The sequence below is a fragment of the Cryptotermes secundus genome, unplaced genomic scaffold (assembly GCF_002891405.2).
Source record: "Cryptotermes secundus unplaced genomic scaffold, Csec_1.0 scaffold2092, whole genome shotgun sequence".
NCBI classification, from domain to species: domain Eukaryota; kingdom Metazoa; phylum Arthropoda; class Insecta; order Blattodea; family Kalotermitidae; genus Cryptotermes; species Cryptotermes secundus.
In genome coordinates, this window is record NW_019721032.1 from 478380 (window position 1) to 497944 (window position 19565).

The 19565-nt window shown below is 41.4% G+C and overlaps 1 protein-coding gene across 2 annotated transcripts; it reads right to left on the minus strand.

Moving 5' to 3' along the window:
* Positions 1 to 45: 45 nt before the first annotated feature.
* LOC111875348 (G-protein-signaling modulator 2) lies at positions 46 to 17650 on the minus strand. 2 transcript variants are annotated; one of them, XM_023871526.2, is made up of 13 exons: positions 17369 to 17650; positions 16975 to 17207; positions 16020 to 16155; positions 15386 to 15528; positions 15166 to 15289; positions 13182 to 13297; positions 12280 to 12446; positions 11581 to 11678; positions 11143 to 11295; positions 5748 to 5858; positions 4433 to 4652; positions 3275 to 3477; positions 46 to 1380 (listed from the first exon to the last, which is right to left on the minus strand). In XM_023871526.2, the coding sequence occupies exons 1-13, from the start codon at positions 17411 to 17413 to the stop codon at positions 1147 to 1149; spliced, it is 1983 nt and encodes a 660-aa protein (XP_023727294.1). In that variant the 5' UTR covers positions 17414 to 17650; the 3' UTR covers positions 46 to 1146. The 2 variants fall into 2 exon arrangements, with proteins under 2 accessions (XP_023727294.1, XP_023727293.1); XM_023871525.2 differs by having other exon boundaries at positions 11104 to 11295.
* Positions 17651 to 19565: the final 1915 nt, after the last annotated feature.

Genomic DNA, 19565 nt, shown 5'->3' on the forward strand with positions numbered 1-19565 from the left:
TTTTTGGCGCATATCGAATAAACTATATATTATTATATATATATATATATATATATATATATATATATACACATATACTCGTATTAACTACATGCTATTTGGCACATGTAATGGAATAGAAAAGAGCAACAGTTCTTACAGCACATTTCTTCAGCAGAAAGATGCAATATTGAAGTCTCAATGCTGCTGCTGAAGCTACACTGAGGATCTATTACAGAGATATAAACTGATAAATACTATCCCTATGTACAGTCTAGCAACTAATAATTTCATCTTGGAATATATAAAACTAATACATGGCAATGTATCGCAAGCAGAACGTGGTGCACCCAGTCACTATCATTGGGCGCTAAGTAAGGACAACCTCAAAGTTCTGTGTGAACCCCTACTGGAGCTGTAAATGATGGGGATCACAGCTTTCAAGGCTTCCCTCCCTCTGCCTACCGCTGTATTTACCTCCAGCCCCATATGGCTTACATAAACCAGCCTAGGCTCCTGATGCCATGGAAAGAAGTCCCACAGATTGTGTGAATGACAGCACTCGAGACTGCCCACTAACTGCCTACTACTGTATTCCTTTCCAGACCTTTGTATGTTACCTGCCCAAAGCACTCGTCACTAGTAAAGGTTATCACATGGCTTTCATTAGCGACACCCATGATATCAGAATGGTTAGACAGCCTGAGGCGATACAGAGAATTACACTGGACAAAGAAATGTGACAGAAATAAACTTAATTTCTTCCAGCAGCCTCTGCATAAGATGATATTACACATAACTATAGTAACTAAGCTGTGAAGTTTATGAAGAAGTGATATGCAGGACACTGTTCGTCTCTTGCTCAATTCATGTGACTGGCTGCTAGGTTCCTCAGTATCAATGAATGGCAGTTACTGTGTACAGTAGTGGAGGAAGGGTAGCTTTTGGAAGATTACAGATTTCAGCAGAACTGAGTATACCTACAACTCCCTACATCAAAGATGCCCCTCATCAGGATGACGCAACTCATACAGGTAGTAAAACTGGAAGTGATACGAGTGTCCTCAGCTCTGAACTACAGTTTATGTTGTATGTACTTCCACATCATACTGCACCGTGGGTACTGCTGGCTTAGAAGTCAACAGAGCTGGGTGCAGAAAACATTAATCATTTCTTCTTGTCCTTCCTACTAGCAGTTTTGCTGGCACCGCTAAGCCGGTTCTCATGTGATTGGGCTGGCACTGTGGCACGCTGGTCCTCCATTCGGCCAGACTGCAAACGCATGATCAGGGAGAAAAAGTCCTCATCTGGTACAGTTGGGCCACGCGTGGATGGACGTTGGTCAGTATCTGGATCCATATCTCCAGGAAGAGAACTGCGCTGGTCCTCCAGACGTGACCCCTACCAATATATGCTTCTTTAACATACTGTGATTGTTACAAACCAAAACCAAGGATTCTATGAACTTCAAACATCACATTATGTACTAACATATCAGGCACCCATATAGCAACTCTTATAGTGAAATTCAAATTCAGTGTTCCCACATTTTGTGAGTATTTTTTGTGGTTCCAGCCAAAGCCCAATAAAAACAATGTATCATTTTCCAGTAGTTTTTTTTATTGCTAGTGGGGTGGGACTAAGTCCCTTGTACTGCAGCCACTTCTGGCCTATTGCACCAGTCCCAGATGATAGGTGAGGGTGATTGAGGAGCAATTGGTGGAATGAAGATTGGCAGGAGAAACCAAAGTACTCGGACAAAACCTGCCCCAGCGCCACTTTGTCCACCACAAATCCCACTTGACCAGACCTGGGATTGAACCCAGGCCACCGCGGTGGGAATCCAGCGACTAACCGCTTGAGCTACGGCGCAGCATTTTTCCAGTACTTAATGATTTCTGATTCGGTGAATCGTCTGCATTTAACTGTGATAAATTTTCAAACTTCTGAAACTCATGCTTCAGTATAGTGTGACTGTGGTTGAAATAATGATGGATATTCATGTTTTCTCTGCTAAAAATTACCACACAATCATAATTTTTGTTAACTGGTATCACAGTTACTTTGATTCTTAAACTGAGGTACTTTCAGTGATTATTTCATGACACCCATTATTCTAGAAATGAATTTCATATTACTAATGTAACTAATTTTATTTGTGTAGAAACAGTTTACTTACTCATGGAGCTGAGCCCTTCTTGTGGAGAAGCCAAATCTGCAGCTATTCAAAAATTTCCCAGCATTTTATGGAACCCAAAGGTTCATTACCATGTTCACAAGAGCCCTACACTTGTCCCTATCCTGAGCCAGATCAATCCAATCCATACCATCCTATTTCTCTAAGATCCATTTTAAAGCGGCCTCCGTAGTCTAGAGGTAACATTCCCACCTCATGACTCATGGTACGGGGGTTCAAATACCTGGCAGAGGTCATCAAATTTTTAAGGGCGGAAAAATTCAGGGAACAAGTCCTCCGGGAGGGACTTTAAGCTGTGGGTCCCGTGTCGTAGCTTTATGGCACATAAAAGAACCTCATATCTCCAAAGGAGGTCACTGAGCCAAATTACGGATGTTTCCCGCCCAACAGCAGTCTCTAATACCTCTGGTAGATGGGGGAAGCATTATAGATACCTCTCAGCTAGTAGAGCCGGTCTCGCTGGCTGGGCGGGACTGATGGTAAGCACCAGTACCGGTAGGATATAGAGACTGGTAGAAATCATAGAGGGAAGCACAATGGACCAATACAGGTCTAAGTGCATGGGGAAACCCACCCTCTCCAATAACTAACTAAGATCCATTTTAATATTGTCCACCCACCTACGCCTTGGTCTTTTTCTTTCTGGTTTTCCCACCAACATTCTATATGCATTTCCTTACTTAATTATAAGAAGAGCAATTCCCCCACAGACCCTTCAGTAGGGGTTTCACTGTATTTATCAACATATACCACCCAACAGAATAAGGATCAAACTGACATTTCACAACATGCAACATCAAGACTGGAAAGTGTGAACTCCGTGTATTACACAATGTTCCCCAGCAGTGTTCTTTACAGTTTGTTAAGCTTGTGTCCTGTTTATCCATTTACAGCCTTCAATCAAGTGAACTTGATCATGCGTCAATACGGCTGCAAATCAGAATTTCCCAACAACTTTAACCCACAGCTGTGGGGGGGAAGTTCTAATGGTTTAGGCACCCATACCAGGTTACAGGCAGATGGACAGATACCGTCCCTGCATAAGGCATCCTTTTTTTACTCTGTTCAGAATGCCTAATGGCAGGAAGAAGAACTCACCTGACATCTCATGAGCATCTCAAGGAACGTATCATCTGGAGTTGTGCTCCCGTCACCACCCAGGCCTGCGACGGACAATCTCTGCAGCACTTGTGATTGTGCAGGAGGGTGGAGCCCAGGCAGATGGGGCAATGCAACACGCTGCTCATCCATCCGCTTACTTTGCATCCCAGCTATCAAGTCCAGCAGATCATCCTGCAAGGCTACCAACATTCATAATAAAGTCCAGTGGTCACTCCATACAGAAACACTGCAAATCATTTGCCAGTTTTCACTCACTGCCTCACAAAGAACATACACAATTGCCGTGGTTAAAAGAAACTGTGACATCACAACACATATGCCAAAATGATCCTCAGAAAATTCCCCAGATCACAGGAAAACGTGAAGTTGTCCCTGTTCTTAACCGAGCACCACGAAGATGTACAGGAGAGCAGAGATATAGTTCCATGCATTCTTATCTTGGCAGTAGATGGAGTGAGTGGTTTGTTTCATGCCCTGAATATTTTACCCCCATGGAAACTGGCAACTGGTATCCACTGGATAGGAGGCTGAGTGGTCCCAGAGCCAGTCTGGATGCTGTGGAGAACAACAAACTCTTGGTCACTGATGGGACTCAAACCCTAGTTCTAAGGTAATCCAGCCTGTAACTTAGTCACTACACTGACAACGCTGGATAATTCTTGTGGAAAATTCTGTTAACAGAGAGCAGCAATTCTGTCACCTAACCTTAATAAAATATTTGCTCCCGCCCATGTCTGATACCTCATTATGCAAGAAAATCTTTCTCATTCACATATTTACATGAGGTTTTAGACCATGTAGTGTGCTGTCATCAAATAGATCACCTATTGACTGCCTTTACTGTCAGAATATAAATGTCACCTGCACAAAAGAAAACTCATTTTCAAAGAGTAAAGTTTGAAGCCTGGCCACAACTCAATCTCATGATCAGATTATGAGCTGGATCAAAAAATCAGTATTTGAGTCTTGCAGCACCAAGAACAGCTATGCAGTCCTCCACGCAATCTATCCAATGTTTTATACCTTCAGTCTCTTGAGGGGTTTAACTCAGCACAGGGGCAAGTTCGCCTGCTGACAGGCCATGTTGATGATAAGGACTGTTAACCATTACAGTATGATGTTTGCCATCCATACCATTGCTAGGTGTCTTGCTGTTGGCGGCATTGTTGTTGTTAAGTGGCATTATGGGTTTGATGCTGGCTGCTGCATTGTTATTATGGTTGCTATTTGGCAGAGAATTTGTATTCTCTTTATTCTCTGCTATCGTTAGGGAGCACCGCTGGTCATCCATCCGCTTAGACTGGAAGCGCGATAACAAATCGAAGAAGGACTCCTCATCATCTAAATGCTCCCCCTGTGACACACATTTCAAATCAGTGAGTCAGGTTAACCCTTTGCATATAATGCAGCCATTAGGCCAAGGTATTAGAACCACCACAACCTAAAAGACTGGCTTCTTGTTAATCAATTAGTACAGCATCTGTCAACACATGGCACTAAGTGTAACATACTGATGTTTAGAAAGAAGAACATGGTTCTGTGCAACAGAAAAGAGCCATGTGTTTGTGAATGAAGTGTGAAGGTGAAATGTATATATAGTGCCTCAGTCACCTGATGGCAACTGCAATGGATGCTAAAACACTGGAACAACTCAAACACAAAGCAAATTCATGCAGTACTGCTATGCATTTTTTAGATCCTCATTAGCAGATTACTAAAATTTATACTTTCAGTAATTAGGAAACCAAAATGATCTATTGATCTACGTAGGGTTCTGAGGCCCTCACAGCAGTGGCTATGAGGAGTTCTATTTTCCGGGGTATGCTATAGTCTGCTGAAAGTGAACTGACATTTAGGGGGAACACGTCACCTCCACCTTCAGGGTCAAACAATAAGTCAAGCAAGAAACCATCTGCTTTCATGCTGGCATCTTGTTTGACGTATTCTTTAACCCTGAAGTTGGGGGCAATATGTTCCTCAAAAGTCACTTGATTTTCAATGGACTACACAGCATTACATCCCAGAAGATAGAACTTTCCAAGTGATCTAGTAAAATCTTTATTATCATGAACCAGATTTTATGGTTAAGCGCTTGATCTAACACGCAGCGGTCTCCAACTGTGCCACACGTTGAGCCAATTACTACAAGAAACGTGGAATTTGAACCACACCGCAGACTTACATGGTGTTACATAAGAAGAGAAAAGTGAGTTAAGGCATATGCCTATAACTTAGTTTCTGACTGATTATGGGACAAGTAATAATCATGAACAGGTCGACATATACCTTAGCCTTGAGCCAATTACTACAAGAAACGTGGAATCTGAACCACACCTCAGACTTACATGGTGTTACATAAGAAGAGAAAAGTGAGTTAAGGCATATGCCTATAACTTAGTTTCTGACTGATTATGGGACAAGTAATAATCATGAACAGGTCGACACATACCTTAGCATCTGCTGCAGCAGCACTGTTAGCATGTGTTAGGTTCTGAGCTCCCGCCACTGCCTCCAAGTCAGGCGGTAATGTGTCAGCCCTCTGCTTGCTATCAGGAGTCAGCTGTAAAGTAACAATGCAGGAGCTAATGGTACATCACATGATTCGCTGTACACACAGCACTCCAGTGCCTTCACTACTGACATTGTGCTTCATGCAAAACATGTGTCCTGCTCTCTGCAGGTGAAGCAATATTATAAAAGTATAGTGTACATGTAACATGCACACTCAGGAGAAGTAATTATAAATGGCATACTAACACCCATGCTCAAGTATTTATTGCAATCAGATTAAATATTTAAGTAACTACTCTGTTAAGCTAGAAAAGTAGTAAGAAGTGTTAATTAGAGTCAGTGAGCAGAGGAATATCCTACACGAAATAAGAAAACAGAAGGCTAATTGGATAGGTCATGTTTTACGCAGAAACTGCCTTCTAAAAGAAGGATAGAAGTGACAAGAAGACGAGGAAGAAGACGTAAGAAGATGCTGGATGACCTTGGGGACAGAAGAGGATACTGTCATTTGAAGGAGAAAGCTCTAGATCGCAGTAAATGGAGGAATTGTTTTGGAAGAGACTGTGGACCTGTCGTCTTGACAGATTACTGATGATGATGATTATGATGATGATTTATATGTATCTACAATAAATTTTGGTGCAAGGAAGCTGTGTTTAATTATTAAAGAGACTCTGATAATCTTTACATATGCTTTGAAAAACCACTGTCAACTCTTCAGTAATTTTTGTGTTTTCAAAACATCAAAGCTGACTGCCGAATATATAAATTAGGAAATGTATGTGGAATATATCAATTCTTGCTTAATTAACTCAGCAACTGGGAGACTTAAGCATAAACGTGTGTTCATTCAAAACACTTTACACAGCTGCTGAAGCCGATACATCAATAATTATAACAGAGAACTGGCAGTTTTTGGGGCTCCTTCTATAACTTCTCATCTTGAAAATCAACTTCCCATATCTGAATGGCTTTAAATAGTGTGGATGTGACACTGTGTAGTCTGGTAGAAGTTTACCAATGTTTCAGAGGAATGTACTGCTTCCACAGCACTGGTAAACTTCTACCAGACTACACGGCAACATGTCCCAGAAGACAGTACTCATGGCAGTCACAGCCATGAGACCTTCAGACCTCATATTTAACATCCTCACCTATACAATGTTATTGTTTGCTCTTCTGTCATTATAAATGTTTGTAAGTAGTTATGAACAGATGCAGAATATGACAGCAGTGGATGGTAGGCCAGTGTGACTATTACAGTGTCTGCCTTTACCAAAACATTTCCTTTAGACAGCAGCAGCAGCACACAATGCATACTGCTATTCTATCAAGTGCAGTATCTTCAAATATTTATTTGTACATAATGACAGTGTCAGTAACTTAGGCTACATAGCATCAAGCAATTGGATGACAACGAATAATCAACTGGAAAGGATACAGAGTGAAGTAGGCATGGCCAAATTATGGGTACCAGCCTGGCATCCACTCAGAGGGATTGAAAAAACCACAAACTGTCAGTGTCCCAGCCAAGATTCATGGTATCTTAATATAAATACAGATGTCTATCCAGAATGTTTCAGCTTATTGACGTTATCATGTATTTTTAACATAGGTTGTTTTCAACGATTTTCCAATGAAATTCAACAGGCCTTACACAAGCTAAAATAATATTAATGTTTTTTATGTTATCAGTAATGCTGTGTAGTTTATGAATTTAAACTGGGCAGAAGAAAGACTGAACCAACATTCTACATGCTGCTTGGACATGAGAATGCAATACAGATCAACAATCAAGCTAACTCTAGAGACTGAGCTCAAAGTTTACAGGATATTTTCAAAGCACTTAATTATGACACATATCATACAATCCTCTGACCACAACTTGCTGGTTGCCAAGTTCCGAACCAGGTTGAAGAAAATTATAGGATTTCGAAAGCGCAGACCCAGATGGGATTTGGAGAAGTTATATGCTCAAAGACAAAGCGTGCAAGAGACTCTAGAAGAGAAACTCGGTGCAATTGAAGGTGAAAGCGGAAATGCTGAAGCGCAGTGGAACGATATAAAAGAATGCATGTTAGATACTATCAGTGATTTGGTAGGTAAAGTTGAGAAGATAGCAAGAAAACCATGGGTTACACAGGAGATGATGAGTAAAATGGAGGAGCGAAGGAAATGGAAGAATGTCAACAATGAAGAAGGCAGGAGGAAATACAGGAGACTGAGGAATGAATTGAAAAGAGCCACGGACAGGGCCAAAAAGGAATATCTTGAGAAGATATGTAATGAGATTATGGAATTTCAAAGAACAGGCCGTTATGATTTGATGTACATGAAGACAAAAGAACTAGGATGGAAAGAGAATCATGGGATTCAAAATGTTGGCATCGAAGACTCCCAGGGGAATAGAATAGTAGATCAGAGGCAAGTGCTGAAAATTTGGGAAAATTATATTTCAGAACTATATGATCGACCTAATCGGCCAGAAACCTTAGAAGTTGAACCGGAAGAAGAAGTAGATACAGACGAGAAAGGACCATATATTTTACAAAGTGAGGTGGAAAAAGCTATCAAGGAAATGAGGAAGGGAAAGGCTACAGGAGATGATGATGTACCTGGAGATGTGCTCAAGTTACTGGGAGAAGGTGGTTTGAAAACACTGACAAAACTAATGAACACCATATATGAAAGTGGAGAGTGGCCCAAGGACTTTACAGAAGTTACAATGATTGCCTTAAAGAAAAAGACAAAAGCTACAAAATGCAGCGACCATCGCACAATAAGTCTTATTGCACATACAGCAAAGATAATAGCAAAGATACTTAAAAGAAGAATTGAAAGGAAAATAGAGGATGTACTTGGAGAAGATCAGTTTGGATTTAGAAGAGGAAAAGGAACCAGGGATGCAATTGGGATGATGAGAATTATAGCGGAACGAACTTTGGAGATAGATGAAGAACTGTGTGTTTGCTTCATAGACTGGCAGAAGGCATTTGACCGGGTAAACTGGACCAAATTAATGCAGATCCTGAAAGAAACAGGTATCGATTGGCATGAAAGAAGATTGATTAGCAAATTGTACATGGATCAGAAAGTTAGAGTACGACTGGACAGGGGGGAGACAGGAAGTGTGCAGATTGGAAGAGGAGTTCGACAAGGATGCTGTTTATCACCAATTCTGTTCAACTTGTACAGCGAATGCCTTACCAAGGAAGCTCTGGATGGGCTCGGTGACTTCAAAGTAGGAGGGCAAATTATTCAAACTGTGAAATATGCAGATGACCTTGTGTTAATGGCTAAGGAAGAAACTGTGCTACAGGGCATGATTGATAGACTAATTGAAATTGGAAGGTGCTATGGCATGGAAATGAATGTGGAGAAAACAAAAGTAATGAAAATTTCGAGACAACCAACCCCAGTCACAATAAAGATAGACCAAAAACAAGTGGAGAATGTGAAATGTTTTAAATATTTGGGTAGCTTGTTAACAGATGATGGAAGGTGTACTTGTGAAATTAAATCCAGGATTGCCATGGCAAAAGCTGCATTTAGCAAGAAGAAGAATCTTTTTACCAGCAAATTGGACTTAAATTTGAGGAAGAAACTAGTGAAATGCTACATTTGGAGCATAGCTCTGTATGGGGCTGAAACATGGACACTTAGGGCAGTAGATCAGAAACATCTGGAAAGTTTCGAAATGTGGTGTTGGAGAAGAATGGAGAAGATCAGTTGGACCGATTATGTGAGAAATGAAGAAGTGTTAATTAGAGTCAGTGAGCAGAGGAATATCCTACATGAAATAAGAAAACGGAAGGCTAATTGGATTGGTCATGTTTTACGCAGAAACTGCCTTCTAAAAGAAGCTATCGAAGGAAAGATAGATGGGCGGATAGAAGTGACAAGAAGACGAGGAAGAAGACGTAAGAAGATGCTGGATGACCTTGGGGACAGAAGAGGATACTGTCATTTGAAGGAGAAAGCTCTAGATCGCATTAAGTGGAGGAATTGTTTTGAAAGAGACTGTGGACCTGTCGTCTTGACAGATTACTGATGATGATGATGATCATACAATCTTATTCAGGACAATCACAGCAGATCATTGGAAGCAGTGGTCATGCATACAAGCTGACGATTGCATGATTTTTAGATTACTGTTAATATAAAGTAATATCAAAACTGTTTAAACAAGAGACGACACAGATTTTTAACCTTTATTGTTGGGGAATAAGAGTTTTAATTCTCCTGGTACTATGATGCTAGTGGCCACATTTTAATTAAGGGATTACAGTTTATTGTACAGGAATAGGTGATTTTAAGCCTGAAGTTCCACAACATTAGTACTGTCATGTGGTGTGACTAGAGACGGGTTTTGGATTGGCAACTGGATGTAACTACAACATTTTCACTGAGTTACACGCTTCAAGATCATTGTAACTACAGCACACATTAAGTCTTCTCAGTCTTCACTTGTCATTGCTTGGTAGCTGCTTCCAAAGGCGGATGTTTCCCTTCCTCTCGGCCCCCAAACTGTCCCCAGCCTCAGCTACCAGCTTCTCACTTCTCACAACTGCGACTCTCAACTAACTCAACCAATAACTAAACTATTAGTCCTCGTTACATAGCTCCACCATGGACTGCATGGAAAATGTCTCTTCCATTACTGTGTGTTCTCTCGTTGGCGGGAAACATGTCCACAGGGGTGTTCCACAGAAATGGCTGTTGTATTGTGACCTGTTTGCACAGCTGTTACTTGGCAATGGGTATACACGTAACAGCACTGAAAAATGCAATCATCGGCCAAAGGGATCATGCACATACATCATCACAATAATGCAACACTTGGCTAGCTCGAATGCAAGTGTTCACTGTCACAATCTTGTGTTACATGACCGACAAATACTAACCACCAACTCTGCAGTCATGCAGAAATGAATTAGCATGGCTTAGCATGGCAAATGTACACTTTTATAATCCTTTGTTAAATGAGCCAATACCTTTATTTTCATTTTAGCTTTAAAGTTCATGATATAAGGCCAGCCACACACTACATCTGTGGGGACGAAATCACAGGCATAATCATGATGTCCCATCAGTTGTCTGGCTTTAAAGCAGCCGTCAGTCTTCAGAGCACACAATCCAAATGATGATCAAGGAGAATGTATGGCTGGTCTTACAGATGTTTCTTAGGTTAGAATTAAAGTCACAAATAACAGAGCATGCAACTTCCCACAGTCGAATACAACATGCACCTACTTGCCAGTGCTGGCAACACAGCCTGACATAGTGTATCACACCTTAAACAAATCCAGCTGTTCCATGCTTTGCCTCCTCACCCTGTATCTATGGAGCGCAGGGGAGGTTTGATCCCCAAGGGAAGACACCACTTCCAAACTGTCAGGTGACAGGTCACTGGTAGGCAGCCCCAACACCTTGCGCAGGTCCGCCACATTCATCTGGGCAGTGGCCTGGCCCATTGGGTCTCCCAGCTGAAAACAAGCAGCAATTAGTGGGTCTTGAGGTTTCTACAGAGGTTTCTTACAGTGTAAGACTGGTATAATGATAACATTTCTGAGGACTCTGCTGCCTCCATCTGCAGGGTTGAAAAGTACCTTCAGGATGGTGGTACCATGTTCTTCAAAGATGTTTGTAGCATTCTCCCAGATTACATAGTGTCATATCCCAGAGAAGAGTAACTTGACAGTAGCAATTACCAGTAGAACCTCAACCCACAACAGATGTCCCAAATAATGAACCAAAAAACATGAACAAACCTCTTTTGATATTTCCAGATGTTTGCTCGCAAAGTACAGAGCCTTCTCATGGTTGCCCATAGCTGAGTGAGCATTGCCCAAGCTCCAGCATGCTCGTCCTGTCGACACACACATTGTTCACTGTTTCATACTATTACAACTGTAAAACATACATTTTGAAGAATGCTGTCTTCTGGGATGTGGTGCCATGTACATCTTGTGTGAAGTGATATTTCGGATGAACAAATCGCCTCCATCTTCAGGGTAGAAAAATCTGTGAGGAACCAGTGTGAGTAGGTTGCTGCAAGCTGTTCATGCTGATTCCTTGCTCGCGGATTTTTCTACCCTGAAGATGGAGGCGATATGTTCCTCCAAAACGTCAGTTCACACAAGATCTACATGGTACCACATGCCAGAAGACAGCATTCTTCATAGTCAACGCCATGAAAACTTCAAACCTTAGAAAATTAGACTTTGTTCGAAGTACACAATATACACAGCACAGAGCACTGCCAAAAGGGATGCAAAGGGTAGCAACCCATCTGATAACCATAAGTCCACCCCACTCCATTGTAGCACATCATATATCAAACATGAAAGTTTGACGACAAGGTGGGACAAAGAGAAGTGGAAAAAATTGCACTGTGAGGAGTACTGCAATTGTTAAGGCAGACTTGTTCTCGGAACTGAAATCATTCACTGTGATCACTTTAAGCATACCTTCACCCACTCTGTCCATGAGCTGCTGTGCAATGATGAGATGTCGCAAGTGATACTCCACAGCGACCGGGTAGTCACGCAACAGTGTGTACGTGTTGCCCAGACTGTAACAAGACTGTGCCTCCACCGCTCGATCTCCCAGTTCTTGTGCTAGTACCAAGGTGCGTCTATAAACAAAATCACAGCTCATGGATCCTGTGACGGTCTTGTTCCTCATCTGACAACCCAACATAACAATTTACTTCCTACTCGGTTCTAGTCCTCTAAGAAGCTTAGCCTCCTTTATAACAAATGTCCATTCTTCTGTTGTTTGCCTTTTGCCCCAATCTCTTAATTTTTAACTCTGTTACATCGTCCTCTGCATCTTCCAGACACCTCAATCTAGGACCTCCCATTTTCATTGTACCTTCTGGCTTGCTTTCGCAGAGTTGCTTAGCCACCCTTGTTTTAGCCATTCTAATCACATTCCACACCAACTTCAACCTTCTCCTTTTAATATACACTAACAGATCATGGGTTTCAAATAATTCCCCAAGTTCTTGGTTAGTTAAGATTCCCCAAAACCTTTCCTTTGTTACTGCTCCAGACACCTTCCTCAATGTTTTCCTCTCTCATAACATTTCCTTTTCAGTCATGGACCATTTTACGACCATAAATCACAACTGGTAGTAATATGAGAACATACAAGTAGCATTTGAGGTTCCCACAGAGGCAGTCATGATGCGTTCTACCATCTGTGATGTAATGCCATGTAGTCCACTGAAAGTGAACTAACATTTAGGACAAACTTGTTGCCTTTATCTTCACAGCTGAAGAGTAAGCCAAGCAGAGCAATGGCTCACTATCAACGGACTGCAGAGTGTAACATCCTGGAAACTAAAGTTCTGCACAAAAACACATACTTGTAATGATCTGCAGCTGCTTCAAACTCTCCAAGGAAGATGTGCGAGTTGCCCAGGTTGCTGTTCGCTCGCCGTTCTGCTGCTTTGTCTCCAAATTCACGAGCGATCTTCAACCTCTGTAATGTCAATCAAAACAAATGTCGTGGTCAAGTGGGTGGCATTTGTTCCATTTTTGGGAGGTCCAAGGTTCAAATCTCAGCCCAGATACCAGCTATGCAATCCATCTAGGCAAATTTTGAGAGAGCAGGGGTACACAGTGGCCGAGCTGGTTGAGGCACTATCCTACAAGCTGAGGCTACACCATAACTCAAGCAGCTAGTCGCTGGCTTCCCACCACAGTGGCCTGGGTCTGGTCAAGTGGGATTTGTGCTAGACAAAGCGGTGCTGGGGCAGCTTCTTTTCTGAGTACTTCAGTTTCCCTTGCCAATCTTCATTCCACCAAATTCTTCATCATCATAATCACCCGGGGCAGGTACAATAGGCCAGTCACTGGCCGATGTGCCAAGTGGACCCAGCTGGACTCCACCCCCTTCCCACTATGCGAAATGCTACAAGCTGGAAGGTTGCAGGTTTGATTCCTGATGAGGTCACTGGGTTTTCTCAACTGATCTAATCCTTCTAGCCACACTATGGCCCTGGGGTTGACTCAGTCTCTAACAGGAATCTTCCTGGGAGTAAAGGACAGCCAGCGCGTAAGGGTAACAACCTCCCCGCCATCTGTGAGCCGATTGTATAGAACAGTGTTTCTCAACTGTTGGGCCGTGGTATAGTACTGGGACCTGGCATCAATTATACCAGGCCGTCTTCCAGAAAGAATAATTTACTGGGCCATGGTCTGACAAAGATTGAGAACCACTGCTCTAGAAAATGTGGGAGCCTCAACGTCTTACAACCCTATGGGCTTCCAGCCTGTTACAGGCTTTACCTTTATACCCTTTAACTAAAATGAGGCATCAACAGCTTCCAGCCACAAATTTTCCAATTCAATAATTATCACATAATCTGATATCTCAACTTGTATAGCGAATGCCTTACCAAGGAAGCTCTGGATGGGCTTGGAGACTTCAAATTAGGAGGGCAAATTATTCAAACTGTGAAATATGCAGATGACCTTGTGTTAATGGCTAAGGAAGAAACTGTGCTACAGGGTATGATTGATAGACTAATAGAAATTGGAGGGTGCTATGGCATGGAAATGAATGTGGAAAAAACAAAAGTAATGAACATTTCGAGACAACCAACCGCAGTCACAATAAAGATAGACCAAAAACAACTGGAGACTCTGAAATGTTTTAAATATTTGGGTAGCTTGTTAACAGATGATGGAAGGTGTACTTGTGAAATTAAATCCAGGATTGCCATGGCAAAAGCTGCATTTAGCAAGAAGAAGAATCTTTTTACCAGCAAATTGGACTTAAATTTGAGGAAGAAACTAGTGAAATGCTACATTTGGAGCATAGCTCTGTATGGGGCTGAAACATGGACACTTAGGGCAGTAGATCAGAAACATCTGGAAAGTTTCGAAATGTGGTGTTGGAGAAGGATGGAGAAGATCAGTTGGACCGATTATGTGAGAAATGAAGAAGTGTTATCTAGAGGAATATCCTACACGAAATAAGAAAACGGAAGGCTAATTGGATTGGTCATATCTTACACAGTAACTGCCTTCTAAAAGAAGTTACTGAAGGAAAGATAGAGGGGCGGATAGAAGTGACCAGAAGACAAGGAAGAAGACGTAAGAAGATGCTGGATGACCTTGAGGCCAGAAGAGGATATTCTGCATTAAGTGGAGGAACTATTTCGGAAGTGACTGTGGACCTGTCATCTGACAGATTACTGATGAATGAATGAATCTGATATCATATAATTTGAGACACTGAGAGCACCATTAAAAACCATAAATATATAAAATAACATCAACATGTGCATTATCATCCAGATGATTCCATTCTGCCCTAGACACTGTCCTGCTCAATACAACTACCTCCTCATGGTAATGGATTGCTTGCTTGAAGTTTCCCAACAAGTAGTATGTGTTGCCAAGGTTACCACATGCCCGACCCTGAGCAGCTCGTTCATTCAACTCTCGCATCAATTCCAAATTCTCCCTGAAACGATACATGAAAACCAAATGATATACAGCCTCACTCACTGACACTCCGTGCAACTGCAATAATCACATAAAGCAGATTCAATTCACTCACTCATAATATTTCACAGCCTGCTCAAGACATGACCTCACATCTTCTGGGAATTCCCCTGGATCCTGCTGCCCCACTCGGCCTATGTGCTTGCCTTTGGCATGATACACATTGCCAAGATTGTACAGGGCTCGCCCTTCACTCAGCTGAAATCATGAGAAAGAAATCTACACTCCAGCATCATACAGCTTAAATGATGCCACATTCTGTCCTGTCATGGAAGGGAAATTAGAATGATCAAGTCAAGGATGATGAGGTGGGCAGGGCATGTAGCATGAATGAAGGAGAAGAGGAATGCATATAGGATATTGGTGGGAAAGCCAGAAGGGAAGAGACCACTGCGAAGGCCAAGACATAAGTGGATGGACAATATTAAAATGGATCTTTGAGAGATAGGCTGGGATGACATGGATTGGATTGATTTGGCTCAGGATAGGAACCAGTGGAGGGCTCTTGCGAACACAGTAATGAACCTTCGAGTTCCATAAAATTCTGGGAAATTCTTGAGTAGGTGCACAATTTTCGACTTCTCAAGAAGGGCTCAGCTCCGTGAATAAATGAATGAATCATGGAAGGGAAGGGGGAACATTTACAATCAGGAAGTACAATGAAGCACAAATGGCAAAACCATACACACCTTATCTTTCAGTTCTCGTGAGATTTCCAGGTGTCGTTTACAACATATCATGGCTTCATCGAACTTCCCCATCACTTTAAGCGTGTTGCCAAGGTTACCACTTGACTTGGCTTCTCCCAGCTTATCCCCCATTGTTCTATAATAGAAACACACGAGAGACGCATTCAACATATAGTAAGAAGAGAAAACAAGAATTGTGAAAAACTGACCCCTGCCTTTGACAATGTGTCACAAAAAACTACAGAAATAAATATTATCTCTGAAATATATTATAATAAATTGTCAATTATGTCACGGTCCCTTAACGCTACTATATTACTCTCCAACACAGTACAAATTCGGCATACTGAAAGAAACAAATTATTTTCAAAAAAAAGTTTCCAGAACGTCATAATACTGCATTCCATGAAGAAAATGCGTTAGTCTAAACAAACCTAACACTGTCATTTCCTTGACAACGTTCATCCACTATAAGGTATATGTTAACTGGTACACGTCATATGACAAGGACCTAACAGATAATTTATGTATTACTGTTAAAATATTCGCTAATTTATATCCCTAATTTACTGCTGCACAAAGTTATCCAGTTCAAGTAAACCACTGGCTATAAATGATACAAACTCCGTCCTAAGTGCAAACAATATATATTATATGTCCTTGATCTTGTTCTTTCTACACTACATGTTTCGGCCTCTATCGGCCATCATCAGGTGTATATTCTTAACGCTGCTGCCACACTGAACCCAGTCTAAAATTTAACATTTAAAAACACAATGTCACATTCTTCGTATGGCAGCAACGTTAAGAATATACACCTGATGATGGCCGATAGAGGCCGAAACATGTAGTGTAGAAAGAACAAGATCAAGGACATATAATATATATTGTAACAGGATGCTTAAATATAATATTGTAAACCACTGGCCTTTACAATCGCCTGTAATATACAAACCTTGCAAGAGTAAGGTCATGTTTGTGATATTGCATTGCCTTCACATAGTCACCCAGGTAAAAATACGCATTTCCCAACTGGCTGTATATGGCACTCAAAGTCCGAAGATCATCTGTACCAGCTTGGATTGCAGCTTGGAAGAATGCCACCCCAGCTCGACAATCTCCTGCCTTACACAACCTCTCTCCTTCCAATGCTAGTTCGAGACACATGTTGCCTCCGTCTCCAGAACTCTAAAATTAGAATAAACCAAATTTCGGACACACGTTTAACCTTGAACATTTGATAACAATGTCCCTATATACGGTAATATAAACCTCTGTGCTGTGCGTACTAACACATCATTAAATTTTAATTGTAAACTCACTACAAAGTATGAATATTACAGTGTTACCTGATTATCACTGGACAAATTCTCGGCACTAGCACTTACTGACATCTTTCTTATTTGATATATTAGGCCGACAAAAAGTGATAGTAACTATTGAAGCTCAAAATTATGATTTCTTCATGCCATTTTATTATGACACACAGCTGGAAAACAGCATAATATCATTCTGCAGCAACTGTCACCAAAGTCAAATACTTCCACGCAAACGTACAACACATTTTGGGGCGATGTCAATTGATCTCGCATAATCTCGTACACAACGGCATATGCAGAAAATGGCGGTTACGCCAAACTTACACGATCAAAAGCACGGATTAGTCCGATTAGTCGATTAAAAGTGTTTAGATCTAAGCGAAAGCACCGAACACGGCCCCGATAATGGTCTATATCGGTCTATATCGCACTTTACTGTCCTATAGCCCCCAACATCTCTAATAGATGTTATTTGGAACTCACCATGATTCCTCGTGTACCCTGTTGGCAGGAAAATATGTGCTGACGGCAAAATCTGTGGCTTGCAGTCTATTAGTATTGGACACCTAATGTGAACCCCATCTTCTAATATTTTGCTGAGTCTTGTCCAGTATTTGCATTTACATCGCCCACTATAATCTTTTTCTCCATTTGGTGTATGAGCTCATATGACCTTTGCACTATGGGAGTTCTCTCTGTCACTGATTCAGAGTGAGTCACCTCATGCTTGTAAATATTGTGGACCAAATGCATTTAATGCCCATGCTTCCCTCACATTCCATCCAATCTCTTGAATTGCTGCAAGTGGAACACTATTTGTGTAATTCCGATTTTAATTGACTGCTTGTCAATTGACAATTGACCTGAGGACACCCCAAGTAGCAAGATGACTCATTGGCCTGATAACCTTTCTTTAGTTATTTAAGTTTTCCACCCGATTTGTCATGACATTTCTTAACACACATTGATTTGCAAGGTGAGTTTGTTGGCCTTGGCCCAACCAAGAGCTTATGTCCCCAGTAGCAGAGTTGTCAAAGTAACTGGGGTCACAGACGTCCCCAGAGAGAGAGAGAATTATGGACTCATGAATTCTATGCATATGTTTTATAATTTATTTAATTTGAACTCAGAGGCACACTGAATTTCTAAGTTTCATGATATTTTTCAGTTTCTTTCTGTTGACTTGGATAGGTTGTGTATATCACTAAATCAAATGAGGAAAAGAAGTGAGCACAAAACTTAGTTTGGAAAACCTGAAAACAGTTCCTCACTTGGAAGTATAATATTGAATTGGATTGAAGTGGCTGAGGATATGAACTCATGACAGTCTTTAAAAAAAGAGTGTTTGGTCATTTGGTGGTCTGTTTCTTAAGCAGAGTGAAGGGTGGGTGCCAGGGGGTGTTGACTGTTTTCTGTTGTTGTGGGGGTAATGCTGTTTAATAGCCAGCCTCGTATAATAGTGAAGAACTGCATTTCACAAGTGGACTTGGTTTATCTAGGAGCATTGTTTCAACTGCATAGGTTTGTGTTAAATGGCAGGATGACTGTGACTGGGGAATTACGCAGGCAGTGGTCGTGACCTGATTTAAAGAAATGTCCCAGCAGTTCCCAATATCAATTGAGGAAAGCCTGAAATACCTCTAGTCATGATAACAGACTGATAAGGAAGGTGGCAGCACAGTCAAGTTCTTATTGTCATTGTGATAATTCACACTACAGCCACAATCATTGCCAAATGGGTAGCATAGTTCAGTCAGGCTATATGACCAGCATTGGGACACTGGGGTGCTTTGCCCACAAAGTTAAATCAGCTGAAGCACGAAGGTGATCGCTGACTTCCGTACCTCTTCGTTGCAAGCCGTGCTGGGTGTGTTTTGGGCCAGGAACATCAGTTTTGTCATGTTGATCTACCTCTGAGAGTAAGTGTCCGAGCGGCTGTAGAGAATGGTACTGAGCCATTTTCTTCCATGCAATTACAGTTCATAACACCGGCCACATTTTCACAATATGCACTATGCTACTACTTATCCCATTTGATAACAGATCATTGTTGAATTAACAATTTTCATAAACCACATTTTAAACAAAAAAATTCTAGAGGCAGGTCCTTTCAGATGGGATGTGATTTTTTTATTAAATTTCAGTAATTATGGAGACCATCTCCCTAAATGAAACTGTACAGGTGGTATCTTAGGAAAATAACACTACACTATGAGAAAGAATGTGC

Coding starts and splice junctions, on each gene's coding strand:
- LOC111875348 (XM_023871525.2), bottom strand. CDS start 17,413: ATGTCAGTAAGTGCTAGTGCCGAGAATTTGTCCAGTGATAATCAG. Junction 17,208..17,368: donor ATTTGTCCAGTGATAATCAG/GTAACACTGTAA, acceptor TTCTAATTTTAG/AGTTCTGGAGACGGAGGCAA. Junction 11,296..11,580: donor ATCTGGAAATATCAAAAGAG/GTTTGTTCATGT, acceptor GCTTGTTTTCAG/CTGGGAGACCCAATGGGCCA.